This window comes from Podarcis muralis, chromosome 4 (genome assembly GCF_964188315.1).
Source record: "Podarcis muralis chromosome 4, rPodMur119.hap1.1, whole genome shotgun sequence".
Lineage (NCBI taxonomy): Eukaryota > Metazoa > Chordata > Lepidosauria > Squamata > Lacertidae > Podarcis > Podarcis muralis.
Window position 1 is genome coordinate 65,752,337 of NC_135658.1, and position 17,402 is coordinate 65,769,738.

The following is a 17,402-nucleotide window of genomic DNA, read 5'->3' on the forward strand; positions in this document are numbered from 1 at the left end:
TCAGCAATTAATATTCAGAGGGAACCAGGATGTTATGGCTTGCAATAGTGAACAAGAGCATTGCATAGGTACAAATGCAATGTGTTGCTGCCTGCCATCGCTTCCTTCAGTTTCCAAGCAGCATTGCAATAGCTTACCTGCCCTTGGCTGAAATGATAGCAATGGTAGCATTCCAAAGGCAAGGAGTGCTGCTGAAACAGATCTGTCTGAGCTCTCAGAAAAAAAGATTTGTTTATACATATATGTAGTCATGTGTTTTTCTTCTGACAGTGATGTCAGCAGACTGCTTTCGAGTACGCTAATCTGTGGGGTTTCAACTCCTTCTAGGAAACGTGCTATACTACATAGTGCAGTTGTAAAGATTATAAATGTATAAGTATTGCTCTGAATATTTGTAATATCAAGTAGTGGCCATCCACCAGCACGATGTGTCTTCAAATTCCTAGCCCCCTGCATTCCTCCCTGCAGGTCCCCAAAATCTGCTCAGGAAGGTCAGAGCATCATCTAGAGTAGATTTGAGGAGCGACATGCAGGGCTGTGCAGCGGAAGGAACCATTCCAGTCCTTTCTGCAAGCAAAGTCTGCTCCCACGACATTGTATTTCATCCTAAATACATTTTACTGTTGTTTCTATACAGCAGTTCTCATTGCCACCTCTCCAACAACCTAAGTATGTTTTTGCTGTATTTTTCATATACCTAATGCCTTTTTATCTTTCAGGGGTACCAGCAATTATAGTAGCCATTGTACTGATAATATCTCGAGATAACTATGGACTTGGCTTTTATGGAAAGTTTCCCAACGACTCAAATGATGAATTGTAAGTCAGCAACAACCACCATATGCTGAAAGTATGAAGTTGCTTAAGTAGCAGCATATACAGGGATGATTTTTGCTCCTCTTAATAATCATTCTTAAGGTCCTATGCCATGTGTGTGACTGAGTTAGTACCATACATATCTCTGGAATGATGGAAGAAAAAGAAATGATATAAAATACAGATGTAAAATTAAAAGCATAAATTTAAAACATGATTGTGCCCTGAAGATAAAGAAACAAGATATTTCATTGTGTTACTTTAGGTGTGATATAGCCTTTTGAATGCACTTGATTGCAGTGATGGAAAAAGTTAAAAATTTAAACCAAGTGAAAATCTGATTAAATATATATATATTTAATCTGTAAAGAGAGTTTGTGGCCTAGTTACTAACTTCAGTTGCAAGTATGGTAGATGTGTAGCGGTCTCATCAAAACTGCAGACTACACGGCCAATTTTTTTTTATTCTGTTGCATGATGGGATGCTGTTCTGCCGGGGGGGGGGGCGAGAAAGGGCTTTACTGTACGTGGAACTAGTCACGTGACTTTCTCAGTTTAGAGCTTTTCATTTTCAAAATGTTTATGGAACTGACTGTCACTTTTCATGTCCCGTTTTGTATTATTTTTTTAGTTGCTGGATTAAAAATGATATTGTGTTTTACATCACGGTTGTGGGATACTTCTGCACAATATTCTTGCTGAATATCAGCATGTTCATAGTAGTGCTGATTCAGCTTTGCCGAATCAAAAAGAAGAAGCAACTTGGTGCCCAGCGAAAAACCAGCATCCAAGATCTCAGGAGTGTTGCTGGCCTCACGTTCCTACTGGGAATTACTTGGGGATTTGCCTTTTTTGCATGGGGTCCTGTAAATCTTGCATTCATGTATCTCTTTGCCATCTTTAACACCTTGCAAGGTATGTTCTTGGGGTTTTTTGTTTTTTTTTAAAGTAGATCGTATTAAGACATAATTAACACAATACTTATAGCACTCTGTACAATGCACACAAAGCACTATCTGGATGCAATCCTCTGGTCCCACTGAGGGCCTCTGGCGGTTCCCTCATTGCGAGAAGTGAGGCTACAGGGAACCAGGCAGAGGGCCTTCTCAGTAGTGGCGCCCGCCCTGTGGAACGCCCTCCCAGCAGATGTCAAAGAGATAAACAACTACCTGACATTCAGAAGACATCTTAAGGCAGCCCTGTTCAGGGAAGTTTTTAATGTGTGACATCTTAGTGTATTTTTGGTCTTTGTGGAAGCTGCCCAGAGTGGCTGGGGAAACCCAGCCAGATGGGTGGGGTACAAATAATAAATTATTATTATTATTATTATTATTATTATTATTATTATTATTATTATTATTATTAATGTAATAGGATCAGTTGAATCCTGCTCTTTGATGATCTAGCAGTTTTATAAATAATTTAAAAAGCAGGTAAATCCAGTGCATCCCTTAAACTTTAACACATTCTTCTTCTTTTTTTGTAGGTTTTTTCATTTTTATTTTCTACTGTGTAGCGAAGGAGAATGTCCGCAAGCAGTGGAGAAGGTATCTGTGTTGTGGAAAGTACAGACTGGCTGAAAATTCTGGTAAATATATATTTTTTTTAAATGTTATAATTAAATTGTGTATAATCGCAGTGAGTTGAATCTAAAGGTGCTGGGATAGCTCAGTTGGTAGAGCATGAGGCTCTTAATCTCAGGGTCCTGGGTTCACATGGGGCGAAAGATTTCTGCACTACCGGGGGTTGGACTAGATGACCCCCAACTCTACAGTTCTCCGATTCTATGATTCTGTGTATCTTTGTAAGCAGAAAATGCTTACAAAGCAGATCCCGCACTGTTACAAATGGTCCCCCTGGGGGGGACGGGACGGTGCTGTGCAGAGGAGGGACTGGGAAGACACGCTTGCGTGAACTCTGAGCTTGGGTAAAGCTTCTTTGACTGCATCTAGAATTACATTTGTCACTGTTGCCAAATAAATTTACCAATGTCAAACAAACCATTTTCAGACCATATACAGTGGTACCTCGGGTTAAGTACTTAACTCGTTCCGGAGGTCTGTTTTAACCTGAAACTGTTCTTAACCTGAAGCACCACTTTAGCTAATGGGGCCTCCTGCTGCCCCTGCACCGCTGCTGCATGATTTCTGTTCTCATCCTGAAGCAAAGTTCTTATCCTGAGGTACTATTTCTGGGTTAGCGGAGTCTATAACCTGAAGCGTATGTAACCCGAGGTACCACTGTATTGGTTTGTTAGTGTAATTTATATACTGTTTCTAACTCTGTAATTCCACAATCACCAGAAACTGTTCTGCAGTGTTTATCAAAGCGCAAGCTGGCATGCTATTTGAAGCAGATAAAAAATCAATTTTATGAAACTGAGTTTTTGTTATTAGTGAAATTAGAGAACGTTGGTATTAAGAGAAATGGATAGTCAACACCTTCTAAATCACCAAGAATAAAACAACAATAAAAAATGTAAAGTATTGGCAAAATCTATAGTTATAAAACCATTGGAGGGGGGGGAATAGGGGCTTTATAGATATGAGGTTTAAATTACCTTATTAATTGTACTTTCGAATGGGGCTTTAACATACATAACCATTCTTTTGTAATCCTTATTTTGCTGTAGATTGGAGTAGAACTGCTACAAATGGATTAAAGAAGCAGAATGTTAACCAGGCAGTATCCACTTCCTCCCATTCTTTGCAATCCAACAGTAACTCCACCAATTCCACCTCAATGCTAATGAATAATGATTACTCAGCGCAAGCAAATGGGAATGGTATGTATACAGGACTGAGATACTCAGCTTCTATATTGAACCAGTCAACTGGCTCGAGTTCTAACAAACTTTTTTTTAAATAAACATTTCAGGCAATGTCTCCAGTGAGAGGAACGGTGTTTCTTTCAATGTGCAGAATGGCGATGTGCGACTTCCTGACTTTTCAGGGAAACAGCTCATATTTCAAGAGAACCATGACACAGGCCCTAAGAAATCTTGCATTTCACTTAGAAGGACTTCAAAGAGAGGGAGCCTGCACTTCATTCAACCAATGTGACATTATTAAAAGTTGCTATTGTTTCACACAGCGACATATAGGTTTATTTTAACCGTTTTACATAATGTGAGAAGACTACCCACCCCCACGCCCCAGAAAAGGACATTATTTAATATATAATAGCAAAGCTTCAAGGCAGCCTCCGATGGTCGAAAGCGTTTGTATTATTTTTTTCTTTTAACGTCGGTGAAATTAATTGACAAGGTACGTTAGACGTAGCATCGTGACTGGAAAACACGATGGGCTAAATTGTGTGGGGGTTTTTTTAACAGTGGATGTTACAAGTTCCTTTTACAAGTTCAACTTACAGTTATGAATAACTCGAAACATTGTACAGTAATGTTGTATTACTATAGATAATTAGATGCGAAACTGAAAAAAATGCTTAACAGTGAGATCCTTTACATGTCTGTTCAGAAATAAGTTCCATTGAGTTCAAAGGAACTTACTCCTAGATGTGTGTGTAGGTTTGCCTACATAGTAATATGTGATGTCTGCATCTTTTAAGAGGATGTAGTCACAGATATAGTATTGTATATAGACAAAACAACAACTACCTTTGATTATCCTTTATATTTATTTCTTGTAAATTAAGTTTAATATTCCTTTGTATAGAAAAAAATAGTTGTGCAGAGTTTGAAGCCTTATTGTAATTATAAATTTATATGAAGTGAATTATTTCAGTTATCCTCGAATACTTGTGTAAGTATATACAAAAGTGTGTCTGTGAAATAATTTAAAATGGTCATATACAAGTTGGGAAGACATTAGATTGCAAGTATGACTTCTGTTGGTGAGCTTGCTCATCACAGTTTAAGAACACATGAAAGCCTATTGGGAATTTTTTTAAAAAAACCACGAATTTAAAGATGGTTAGAGGAAAATCTACCACTTTTTCTCCCCAGAATGGTGATGTCATGTTAAAAGAAAACCACTCACAGGTATTTGGGCTTGAAACAAATTATTCAAGCATTGGTGACACCATGTCATTTACCAGGGATATAATCATAATAATAACACTGGTCAACAACAAATTTGTTGTCTGCGTTTTTTCAGTTGATTTAGGATGAATCTGATGTGCTGAATCCAAAAATCACATTGGTTTTGCTCAATCAGGTCAAGTTTTTGAGCTATGGCCACATGTCGTTTTTTTACGTTTTTGTTCACATGTACGTTTGTGTGGAGCATTTTAGAACAAGTTGGTGGGGGTAAAATGCCATGTCGAATAATTGTTTCGATTGGAAATGATTACCGTATTTTAATGACAAGAAGTATTCAGGTCCGATAGTTCTGGGTGATTATGTCGAAAAGGGATCAGTTTGAAGTCATAAAACCTCAAAATCTTCCATAAATTGGTGCAGCAAAGCATAAAGTTGGGGGATCAAAACTAAGTTAATCTTGATCTTCATTCAGCACGTCGTCCTGTAGCTCATTATGATGAAATTCCAGTGCCTATCTTCAGAGAACTTCCTGACATTAGTGATGAAGATGCCTCCAGTGTTGAAGGACATGAAGAAGAAGAAGTGGTTCTTGAAGATGATGCTCCACATCCATTTTCCCAAAAGGAGTTGAATGATCTAGTTCATGACCTCAGCTTGTCAAAGGACTCTGCCGAACTGTTGGCATCCAGACTGAAGGAAAGAAACCTCCTCTCTGACAGTGCTCGCATCAGCTTCTTCTGCAGCAGGCATCAAGAGTACCTCCATTTTTTCTCGGAAGAGAAGGACTTGGTGTACTGTGCAGATATTGCGCAGCTTCTGCTCAAGCTTGGAGTGCCACAGTACGAACCCAAAGATTGGAGACTGTTCACTGACAGCAGCAAGCGATCACTGAAATGTGTTCTGCTACACAACGGCAACCAGTTTGCCTCTATACCCTGGCTCACTCGAGTACACTGAAGGAGAACTATGAAGCGGTGAAGTATGTGCTGAAGGAAATTGGTTATGATCAGCATAAGTGGTTTATTTGTGTTGACCTGAAGATGGTGAACTTTTTGTTGGGACAACAGTCTGGCTTCACCAAGTACCCATGTTTTCTGTGCATGTGGGATAGTAGGGACCGTGCACGAAGAAGGACTGGCCTGTGCGGGAGGAATTGGTGCCTTGCAAAAAAAGGAACGTCATCAACGACCCTCTGGTGGACAGAGACAGAATATTCTTCCCACTGCTGCACATCAAGCTCGGCTTAATCAAGCAGTTCACCAAGGCTCTGGACAAGGATGGTGACTGCTTCACTTACTTGTGCCAGGCTTTTCCAGGATTGACCATGGAGAAGTTGAAAGCTGGCATCTTTGACGGTCCTCAGATCCGTCAGCTCATCAGAGATCCAGTGTTCGGAAACTCAATGAACGAAGTGGAACTGGAAGCGTGGAAGGCATTTGAAACTACGCAGAACTTGTCAACAACATGCTGACTGCTTTCAGAAACCTGGGTTGCAACATGAGCGTCAAGATGCACTACTTATTTTCACATATGGACCGGTTTCCTGAGAACCTGGGTTCAATGAGTGACAAGCAGGGGGAGAGATTCCATCAGGACATGAAAGAGATGGAGACCAGGTATCAGGGTCGCTAGGACGCAGTCATGATGGCTGACTACTGTTGGACTCTGAAGAGAGACTTCCCTGCTGCTGAGCATTCCAGGAGTTCCAAGAAATGGAAGTTCAAGCCCTGAAGTTTTAAAAATGGTGAAGCAACATGCAATTTACGTGTACTTACCTTTATCAATGCCCACCATTCAGTTTACAGTAAACTTGACCTGATGGAGAGAAACGGATGCCATTTCCTGATTCAGCAGTGCAAAAATACCCTAAATCAGTTGTAGAAATCTAGACAACATTCAAAAAGTAAAAAATTGTTGCCCAGTGTAATTTATTATTTATACCCCGCCCATCTGGGTGGGTTTCCCCAGCCACTCTGGGCGGCTTCCAACAAAGATTAAAATACAATAAACTATTAAACATTAAAAGCTTCCCTAAACAGGGACTGCCTTCAGATGTCTTCTAAAAGTCTGGTAGTTGTTTTTCTCTTTGACACCTGGTGGGAGAGCGTTCCACAGGGTGGGTGCCACTACCAAGAAGGCCCTCTGCCTGGTTCCCTGTAACTTGGCTTCTCGCAGTGAGGGAACCGCCAGAAGGCCCTTAGCACAGTGTCCGGGCAGAACGATGGGGGTGGAGACGCTCCTTCAGGTATACTGGGCCGAGGCCGTTTAGGGCTTTCAAGGTCAGCATCATATATATATATTATAATGGAAATCCTTCTCCTGAAGGACTGCTTCAGAGGGGAAGGGAAGGGATAATCTTCCTGTTGCCCCTAAAGCATTGCTTTGGGGAGGGATTTGTAGTTCCTTTATATCACCGCAAGTCCTTCAGCAAACACTATTAACTATTCATCCCTGCTTAGGCCTAACAGTTATGCATATCCACTTCTGCCAGGGATGTTTTCCAGCAGCAGATATATGTGCACACAAACCATTCATGGTTGGGATCAGTTTGGGGAATCAAGGGACATTTTGACAAGCAGTCTTTCACAAGTGGGCTATACCAGTCCTGCATGCTCTTAATACATCTCTGTAAAGTGCAGTTTAGCACACACATAGCTTTCATCAAAGTCAAAAGTGGCCAAATGCCTTGGATATCTGATGATCAAAAAGGTAGTTCTATTTTGCAACCTCCTCAAATATGTTAACTGGCAGGTGATGGTCATGGAGCTTGGAGCCAATGGTCAGGGAAGCTCCAAAAGGTGCATCCTCATTTTACTGCGTTAACAATATCACTCATTAACAATTAGCATAGCATCACAGGCCTCTCCTTTAACCTTCTAGAATGAATGCTGATTTTATGCTTAGAACACTTTTGTTATGAGTAATAGAACTGTTTATCCTTAGCTGCAATTTCTTGACAGATGCATTCTTGACACGTAACCTGTACAAAGATAATGAAACCAGCAAATGTCTTGTAATTACATTTTTTTAGTAAATAATTCTGTTAGCTGGCTAGTAGATTTTGCTGGGTTGTTTTTTTTTTTTAATGAAATTTTGCTTACGCTTTTAATTTTTAATCTTCAGTGGCAGGAGAGAAATAAACAAATACGTATTTCTGCCAGTTATGTCTAGCCTAAGAAACATTATGCCATAATCATAATTATAGCATTATAAGGCTGTTAGTCTTTAAGGTGCCACATGGCTATTTCTTTTTGCAACAACTAACACATTATTCCCCAATAAGCAAGTGACATTCACCCACCCCATGCTTTTCTTTTGAACTTATTTAAATGTGTGTAAATACTGGCATACTAGGTGATGCAGGTTCCACAAAATGCCACAGTACAGTGTCTGGAAAACCCTTCCAAAAATCAGTTTTATACCCTTTACCTGTATTTAAATTGTACAATTTGGAAGTAACATTGAGAATTGCTCTGGAAGTAAACTACTTGTTGCACAGGTGGTGTCATCAGGAAAGGTTCTGCTGAAGACAATTAGGATTCCGCATGACGTTAGCAGATTGGAGAACTGAGCCCCAACCAACAAAATGAATTTCAATAGGGGCAATGTAAGGTTCTACATTTAGGAAGGAAGAACCAGATGTGCAAATCTAAGATGGGGAGGGGACACCTGTGAAAAGAATCCAGGGGTCTTGGTGGAATACGAGCTTAACATGAGTATAAGGCAATGCAGCAGCAAAAAAGGCTAATGCTCTTCTAGGCTGCATCAACAGAAGTGTAGTGTCATGATCAAGGGAAGTCATAGCATCACTCTATTCTGCCCTGTGTCCAGCTCTGGGCAACACAATTTAAGAAGGATATTGGCAAGCAGGAATGTGCAGAGGAGGGGGACCAAGATGATAAAGGGTCTTGAAAATAAGCCTTACGAGGAACAGTTTGGGAGTGTTTAGCCTGTGAAATAGGAGGCTGAGAGATATGATAGCCATCTTCAAATATCTACGGGCTGTCATATGGAAGATGGAGCAAGCTTGTTTTCTGGAGGGTAGAACCCGAACCAATGGATTCAAGTTAGAAGAAAGGAGATGGACGGAACATCAGTAAGAGCTTCGACGGTGGAACGGTCTCCCTTCGGACTTCGGAGGTTGTGGGGGTTTTTAAGCAGAGGTTGGATAGCTGCCGCTGAGATTCCTGCATTGCAGGGTACTGGATTAGATGACCCTCGAGGTCACTTCCAACTGTACCATTATATGATTTATTAGCAGTCCAGGAACTTCCAATGCAGCAAGGCTGGGCATCCTAGCAGAGCGCGCGCGTAAAAGCTCAGCCCAGGTCTGCCCAGCGTCCGGCTCCCTTGCGCAACAGCAAAACAGCTTGCGAGAAAGTCCTGACAGGCTTACAAAGAGGCTTCATTTAAAAGCCAAACAGAACGGGCAGAATGCACCCACTGTGTTACATAACACGCAGGCGCAAAATGAAACCCTTCTCCTCCCTCTCGCATTCCCCCCACCTCCTTTTACCGGAAGAGCAATGTAAATATTATTATTTTTTGCGGCTCACGTCTTTGCTGTCACATATATATATATCTTCGCAGACCTGCTTGCAATAAGAGGCGGGTTGTCTTCGGGATTTCGCCGGCCCCGTAACCAGTCTAATAAAGAGGAGGAACTATTTCTCGGGCCCGGGCGGCGCGTGCCTGGCTGCAACCTGACCCCGGGAGCTGGCCGCTGCGGGAGCTGCAGGAGCCTCACCCTCGCCGAGGGAGGCGCTCCCGGGGGACTGACGAGGCTCCCGGAAGAAGAGCCGAGTCCCCAAAGCGACCCTGAGCTTCCATTCCGGGGCGGTGGGGTGCCTGGGGGGGCGAGGGCGACAACTCTGCCAGGTCAGGCAAGCGAGCTTAAGCAGCTGGGCAAGGAATGGGGCTTCCCTGCTGAGGGGCGAGAGCTGCCCGCCTGCACCCTTTTGGAGAGCTCGCAGGAAGAAATAGCACCGCGCCATCCCGGAGAATGGGAATCGGGGGAGATCCTTGGCAGGTAAGGGCATCTCCGTTTGTGGCGCACTTGCATGATGTGCGTTAAGTGAAAGGGGGGTGGGGGCTGCCCGATGCTTTAGAATCGGAGGACGTTGTAGCCCTTCCTCCTAGACTTTCGGTTGTGCAGGCTGCTTAATCTTAGGAAAAGGCACCTTTTGTTTTGTCAGTTGTTTTATTTATTTATATACCGCTTGCTTGCAGTAGTTAAACCTCAGTAAAAAGTATTCAAAGAAGCAATAGGAGCCGTTAAAAACGATCAAAAGCATCTGTAGATATTTAAAATTAAAATTAAAAAGAGATTAAAAAAATATCAGCCTCTGTGTGTCAAGATAGGCTTCTCCAAAGAGAAATGTTTTAAGCAAAGTGCTAAGTGAAGGCTCCTGCCTGGTATCACTAAGCGGGGAGTTTCAGAATGTAGGTGCCATTGCACTAAAACTGCAGAAGGATGTGCTGCTTGCAGCACCCACAGATTGAAAAAGTCAGGGGGGCATGTATTGGGTACGGTGGTCTCACGAGTAAACTGTTCCTAAGCCTGTGAGAGCTTTATATACGAATATTAACCCCTTGGACTTGGCTGGTCACAAATTGGGAACCAGTGCTGATCTCTGATCAGAAGTATTATGTGTTGCCAGGGTCTCACACCTGTCAGCACTTGTGCAGCAGCATTCTATACTAAATGCAGCCAAGTGCAAGGGAAGCCCCACATAGTGTATTATTATTATTATATTATTATTAATTAAATTTGTGTGGTGCCCTTCATCTGTAGATCTCAGGGCAGTTCACAGCATAAAAACACAAAATACATAATAAAAAACAGAACAAAACAATAACACCCCCATACACTGTGTATTGCAGCTATTCGTTCTTGAAGTCACCAGTGCCTTCACTACTGTGGTCCAGCTATTCTGATCTAGGAACAGCCATAACTGTTGCAACAGGTGCAGCTGGTTAAAGGCACGTCTAGTCACTAAGTTTACCTGGGCCTCCAGCAATGTGCTCCTTTAGAGGAAGTTCAACCCTGTCCAGGGCAGGCAATTGAGCAATTTCTCCGACATGGGAACCACTCGCCCACAGCGTCTCCGTTATGTCAGGATTCACGTTCAGCTTATCTTCCCTCATCCACCCACCGTCTGGGCCCTGGTCCAGGACCCACACGGCCTCCTGATTCAGATGTTATGGAGAAATGGAGCTGAGTGTCATTAGGGTACTGAAGGCATCTTGCCCTGAAACTCCTAATGACTGCTCCCACTGCCAGGGGCTGAGAAGCATTATTCCAATGCCCCTCTCTGGGCTCTCTCCCATAGGTAGGACCAGAACCACTGTGGTATAATGCCCTCAATTCCTATTCCATGGAGCTTGTCCAGGAGGGTACTATGGTAGGTGGTATCTAAAGCCATGGAGAGATCAAGAAGTCGGAGCAAGGTTGCACTCCCCTTGTCCGGCTTGCTGTGAAGGTCATCCAAGGACAGTTGTTCAAGGATAGAGCACATTGTTTATGTTCTAAAGAAGACAATTCCAAAGAGCAGGCCTCATTTATAATAAAAAGCATCTAGCAACTTTCAGATACAAGCAGTTGAGGAGGACACCTGCTTTTAAAAAAGTAAAATAGTTATGCTAAAGTAATACCACAAATAGCAAGACACTGTAATACTCCAAGGCCTTTTTTTTTTTGCTAGCGTAGTCAAACTATCATTTTTGTACCCTCCCTTCTGTTTTCTGTTCTCAGCAGTGTAACACTCTCATGTTACATCAATAGTGCATCAAATGATAAAAGTTGACCTGGTTACCATGGGTGTACCCGGGTGGCAGCGGGGGCAAATGCCCCCCTAAATCAAGTAAATAAAAATACTTAACTGACCAATTGCATCATAAATAACTCAGTTCTGCCCCCCCCTCTGTTACATAAGGATTGCCCTTTAAAATAAATCCTGGCTATGCCAGTGTGGTGTAGTGGTTAAGAGCGGTAGTCTCGTAATCTGGGGAACCGGGTTCGCGTCTCCGCTCCTCCACATGCAGCTGCTGGGTGACCTTGGGCCAGTCACACTTCTCTGAAGTCTCTCAGCCTCACTCACCTCACAGAGTGTTTGTTGGGGGGGAGGAAGGGAAAGGAGAATGTTAGCCGCTTTGAGACTCCTGAAGGGGAGTGAAAGGCGGGATATCAAATCCAAACTCCTCTTCTTCTTCTTCTTATTTTCATTTTTAATTTCCCTGGCACTACTATTGTGCTTCACATTACTTAACCAGAACTAAATGCTCCCCCGCTCCCCGCAAATTACTGGCCACTATTGCTAATTTAGACTGCAGTCCTATGCTTACGCTTACTTACCTTGGAACTCAATGTAAGCCCCTTTGAACTCAGTGTAAATGCATTGGGCAAAACGGGCAGACAGTAGCTCCCTCCAGGGCATTTCCTTCTCTGAGTTAGACAACTCTGGGATTTGGACACCTTGGACTCAGCTTGCATGTATGGCAAGGTCCTTCCTGAAGCCACATTTTGTTGTGCTGATTTCAAGATCCATTTATTTGGGTTGAGAAATAGAGATAGTGGTAGTTACAGGGGAGACCTCCATAGATTTAAATGCTTTGGAAACTGTTAATTTGAAAGAATGCAGCAGCATTTCTGCAGATTTGGTTGAATGCTTGATTCGGCAAGTTTGCTCCTAGTTTGGGACGCAGGTGGCGCTGTGGTCTAAACCACTGAGCCTCTTGGGCTTGCTGATTGGAAGGTTGCTGGTTCGAATCCCTGCGACATTCCTCTGTCCCAGTTCCTGCCAGCCTGGCAGTTTGAAAGCATGCCAGTGCAAGTAGATAAATAGGAACCGCTGTGGCCCGAAGGTAAACGGCGTTTCCATGTGCTCTGGCACTCGTCATGGTCCTCCGTGCGCCAGAAGCGGTTTAGTCATGCTGGCTACATGACGCAGAAAACTGTCTGTGGACAAACGCTGGCTGCCTCAGCCTGAAAGCAAGATGAGCGCTGCAACCCCATAGTCACCTTTGACTGGACTTAACTGTCCAGGGGTCTTTTATCTTACCTTTACCTTTTATGTTTCTCAGGGTTTTATGAGGGCAGTTGTTATCCATGTACAATGGTTCTTGGTTTTGTTATATACACAGCTAGATGTCTAACGTGGACATAAGATACTGTTGATGACCTTTAGCATAGAAAATGGAATTTGAATGAGGGTGGAAGCTGGATTGTATGTGCCTATGGAGTATGGATATCATTTCAAGGGTACAGTAATATACTGAACAGCTAATATGAGAAGTAGTGAGGTTGCTTCCATGTAACTGTGTATAGGGTTTCTGCTTCAAGAATATAGTTGAGACGGTGAATTATATGTAGGCAAAAGGGGAAACTCCCTGGCTATTTTGTTGACAACTACTCTGTTTATTTTGGAACAAAGATGCGTGCTACCATCAAGACTTACAATTCAGCCTGCTGATGGATGAGTGAGCTATTAGTGCTAAAAGCTGCTAGAAAGACATTGGCGCCTCCAGCCACCCAGCCTTTCTCCTGAAAAATGAGGAGCAGAAGTAACTCTGGAGTCCGTTTAGACGGCTACGCCCGGCTTGTTCAACAGACCATTTTGAGTTATCAGGTCAGTGCCACTACTTACAGGTGAAAGGGTTGTTTCTGTTTTTAACAACCCTCTGTTTTCATATTTATTTTTAGCAATCATTGTTTGCTTGCATTTGCTCTGACCTGTAAGATGTTTGCTTTAGCTAGATGTGAAGAGAATATTTTGGATCACAGATTCATGGAATTGCAGAGTTGGAAGGGATCCCGAGGGTCATTCAGTCCTGCACCCTGCAATGACTCCTCTTGTGGGAGTCTGTGCCACTGTTGAACAGCTCTTACCAGCAGAATTTTTTCCCCTGATGTTTAGTTGGAATCTCCTTTCTTGTAACTTGAATACATTGGTTTCCTACCCCCCAGAGCAGAAGAAAATAAGCTTGCTCCATCTTCCATGTGAAAGCCCTTTTGATATTTGAAGATGGCTGTCATATCTCCTCTCAGTGTCCTCTTTTCCAGGCTGAACATACCTAAGTCCCTCAGTCATAAGGCATGGTTTCCAGACCGTTTATCATCTTGGTCACCCTCCTCTGCAATCATTCAAGCATGTCAATATCCTTCTCAAATTGTGGTGCCCAGATAGTACTCCGGGTGTGGTCTGGCCAAAGCAGAGTGGGACTAAAGTCTAGATGTTTGATTTCCATGGGTACATTATTTCTGGGTGGGTGGCAACAAATAACCAAGAAACGTTGGTGAGGCAGTCTTCAATAACTCACTTTTATGTGAGTTACCTTCCATAAAGTCCCAAGCATAGACATCATAATGGGCATCTTATTAGATGCCTATGTAATTCTACCACTCCCTTCCAAAGTTCTTTGAGCGGGCTGAGAAGGCTTTAAATAGTTTTAAACGAGTGGCAGATTCCAGTGATCAGAAGGACATATTGCCCCCTGTGTAGAATGTGGGCAGGGGTCTCTCTCATTCTCAGGCCTCCAGATGTCTATCTCTGGTGAAAAAGTCATTGGCTTCTGCTGCTTTGGGATTTTGCGTACCAACCGAGCTTGTATCCCCCCTGCTCCTTCCTATCATATTTTAGCTGAGTTGAGCAGCTGATAGTAAAATGTATGGAGTGTTTTTACCCTTGACAGATGCTTCAAGGGAATTTCCTAGCTCACAGGCTTCCCCCAGAGCTTACTTTCTCCTTCCCAGCTTGTCTGCCATATCTCTGCCTACTCCTCACCTTAGAAGTCTGATACATGGTTAAGATGTGACATTTATCAGCCCAGAGTAGGGAACGTTTGGCCTTTTGCAGACTGTGTGGAGTGATGCTTTGCTGTAGTTGCTGCTGCTGTTTTTTCAGCACGTGTAAAGTTTTCTTTAAGATCACCTGTACATCTCTCCAAAGTTTCTGAGTCCTGACATGTCAATCCTCCTCTCCATTTCCAACATTCACGCTGTGAGTGCCAATTCTCATGTAGCTAATACATAACACCCACCCATAAGAAGGCTTGGGGGAACCCCAAGGTTTGCAAGAGTGTAAAGAAATCTTATGGGGGGAACTGAGGGGAATCCCCTAAATAGCCTAATAAGGGCTGAGCTTGCTCAGTGGGCATGAAATATGGAGGTCACATCCATTTAAAGCATTCTTTAACTGTCATGGCTTCCTCCCAAGAATTCTGGGAACAAATTTGTTAAGGTGGCTGTGAGTTGTAGCTCTGTGAGAAATAAACCACAGTTCCCAGGATTCTTTGGGGGAATCCATCTTTGTTTAAAGTGGCATAAGACCGCTATAAATGCATGATGTGGATGTGCATAACTTTTGGGAGGAAAACCAAGGAGAGGACTGGAATAGAATCCTGAACAGTAGAACTTGATCCACTGAAACATTTTGCTGCAGGTCCCATGTGGATTATTCCATTTTATTCTTATTTTAACAAAATTTATATGCCGCTTACTCAAATAAAGAACCTCAAAGTGGTTTACAAAAGACAATAATATATTTATTAAAAATACCAATAAAAGCAAACATTAAAAACCAGGTAGTTTATATATAGATATAGTCAGTTATTTTAAAACAGTTATTCTTAAATCACTGTCACTGTTTAAATTCTTAATATTGCATGCTAAAATTACATACCTTGTTAGGCTTTCTGAAGCAAATAAAGTTTTTAGCAATATAGAACAAAATTGGCACCATCGGTTTCCATGTGTAGGTGCCACAGATATCAGTAATACTAACTTGGCTAACAAGTACCTGTGTCTTTTAACCACACATATACTTGTTAAATGTATAATGGTACATTTGTCATGTTTGGATACATTCTGCTGCATGGAAATGATACAGGTACAGGAGAATAGTCTCTGTGACTCTTAGGATAGATGTGCCTATAATTGTGGTTGGCTTCTAGTATTTATTACGTTGTGGCTAAGAAATAAACCATGAGCATTGCAAAAATCTTAGGTAAAGAATAACTAGAGCCATTGGATACATTTGGGCTCCTGGATAAGAATAAACAAAATGCTCAAATTCTCCAGTTTGTTGAGCTGAAGGCACCCTACGAGGGAGAGCAGCAGTGTCTTTTGAGGGAGCCTTCAGTTAAAATACTTCAATCTACAGTGATGAGAGCAGGATTTTTTCCATGAGTCACTTTCCAAATATACTTCTCACATAGAAGTGTATGCTGGAGTAGGACAGAATAAAGGGCATAATGCAAATTGCAGACCCTAAAGGTCTTTGACAACTTTGACACCAGACTATGTCAGGAGCAGACTCTACAGATGACAGATGACAATTAGTATTGTATTTAATATTGTCTGCTGGAATAAGACATCACAACACCAAGCAAACCTCAATAGAAAACTGAAGAAGATGTGCCACAACAAGTCTAGTGCAACTCCAAAAACTGAGTCACGTTTTACTTAACTTGAAGGAAACCTTGAAATATAGTATTAGGAAAACTCCACACTGTACGTGCCAGAGATCCACTGTGGTGTGTGTATGTGCATTTATGAAATCCTTCTGAAGTCAATAGAACCTCTTTAGGGTGAGACATGGTGGGTACAAATCTATTTTTGAGAGTAGCATCTTTCTTTTCTTCCTCCCATCCTTCTTAAAACTTTTCACACAGTAAATGCCTTGTTTTCCTACTTTCATCTCTTTAGCCTGTGCATGCATCCAGTGCAACAGGATTCTAGGAGGGAATGGGCCATCTGTGGGCTCCTCTCTGGTCCCCGTCTCAGTCCCATTATGCTGCCTTCATGTATACATAGGTAGTGCGGGAGAAGGAGACAGGACTCCAATTAGTTCTTTTAACTAAACCAAACCATGGTTTAGTGTGAAAGACCAAAATTTCCCGGAGCAAAGATTGTGGCTGCAGTGCTCTTTCCCCAGTTCTGCTGCTGTTCTGCCACCTGTGGCTAAGCTGTTATTTGGCTTAATGTTGCACCCGAACCTGGGCTTGTAGCTTTTGTGGCTCCATACCAAAAGCTATAATCAAGGTTTGTTATTGGTTTACTGCTTTTGGTTTGCTTGGGGGAGACATACTATGAGCCTGGGTTTGGGTGTAACACAAAGCCAAACCGTGTGGCAGCGGCAGGAGGACTGGGTGAGGAGTGCTGTTGCCACAGTCTTTGCTCTGGGAACCCACATGTATGCTCATTTGCACTAAGACATGGTTTGTGTGTGACCTGGGTTGTGCAAGCAATGTGCCTGCAACACAAGTGGATCACACTCTGCTTGTGTGTGCGTTTTAACCAAACATTCACTGTTTGTCTGTTTGTTTTTAACAAGGCATGCTATCTGCATTCTGATTCTTATGAGAAAACCACACAGTTTTATTTCACCACTGAGATGGCTCTAGCATCACTGCACAGCTACAGCGAATCTGATGTTATGTAAGCTGTCGTGTTTACCAGAACTGCACTGTGGGCTAGACTCTGATTCCTGCTTAAATGGGTTTCTTAAATTGTTAATTGTTCTAACAAAGACATTAGAGCTGCAGAATGGTTACACCAGTGTAGCTGAGGATCACATTTCTTCTT

The 17,402-nt window shown here is 42.5% G+C and overlaps 2 protein-coding genes across 12 annotated transcripts in view; both read left to right on the forward strand.

Moving 5' to 3' along the window:
- ADGRG2 (adhesion G protein-coupled receptor G2) overlaps window positions 1-4,556 on the forward strand; it is a 43,472-nt gene extending 38,916 nt beyond the window's left edge. For all 8 annotated transcript variants that reach the window (XM_028727566.2, XM_028727571.2, XM_028727569.2 and 5 more), the window contains 5 exons: window positions 720-819; window positions 1,448-1,731; window positions 2,303-2,404; window positions 3,449-3,601; window positions 3,694-4,556. In XM_028727566.2, coding sequence (XP_028583399.2) covers window positions 720-819; window positions 1,448-1,731; window positions 2,303-2,404; window positions 3,449-3,601; window positions 3,694-3,878 — 824 coding nt within the window. In that variant the 3' untranslated portion in view covers window positions 3,879-4,556. The remainder of the gene's footprint in view (window positions 1-719; window positions 820-1,447; window positions 1,732-2,302; window positions 2,405-3,448; window positions 3,602-3,693) is intronic.
- Window positions 4,557-9,347: 4,791 nt separating this feature from the next.
- PHKA2 (phosphorylase kinase regulatory subunit alpha 2) overlaps window positions 9,348-17,402 on the forward strand; it is a 52,628-nt gene continuing 44,573 nt past the window's right edge. For 2 of the 4 annotated variants that reach the window (XM_028727576.2, XM_028727577.2), the window contains exons 1-2: window positions 9,348-9,848; window positions 13,252-13,446. In XM_028727576.2, the coding sequence (XP_028583409.2) occupies window positions 13,369-13,446 (78 nt within the window). In that variant the 5' untranslated portion in view covers window positions 9,348-9,848; window positions 13,252-13,368. The remainder of the gene's footprint in view (window positions 9,849-13,251; window positions 13,447-17,402) is intronic. The other 2 variants (XM_028727574.2, XM_028727575.2) reach the window with 1 other exon arrangement.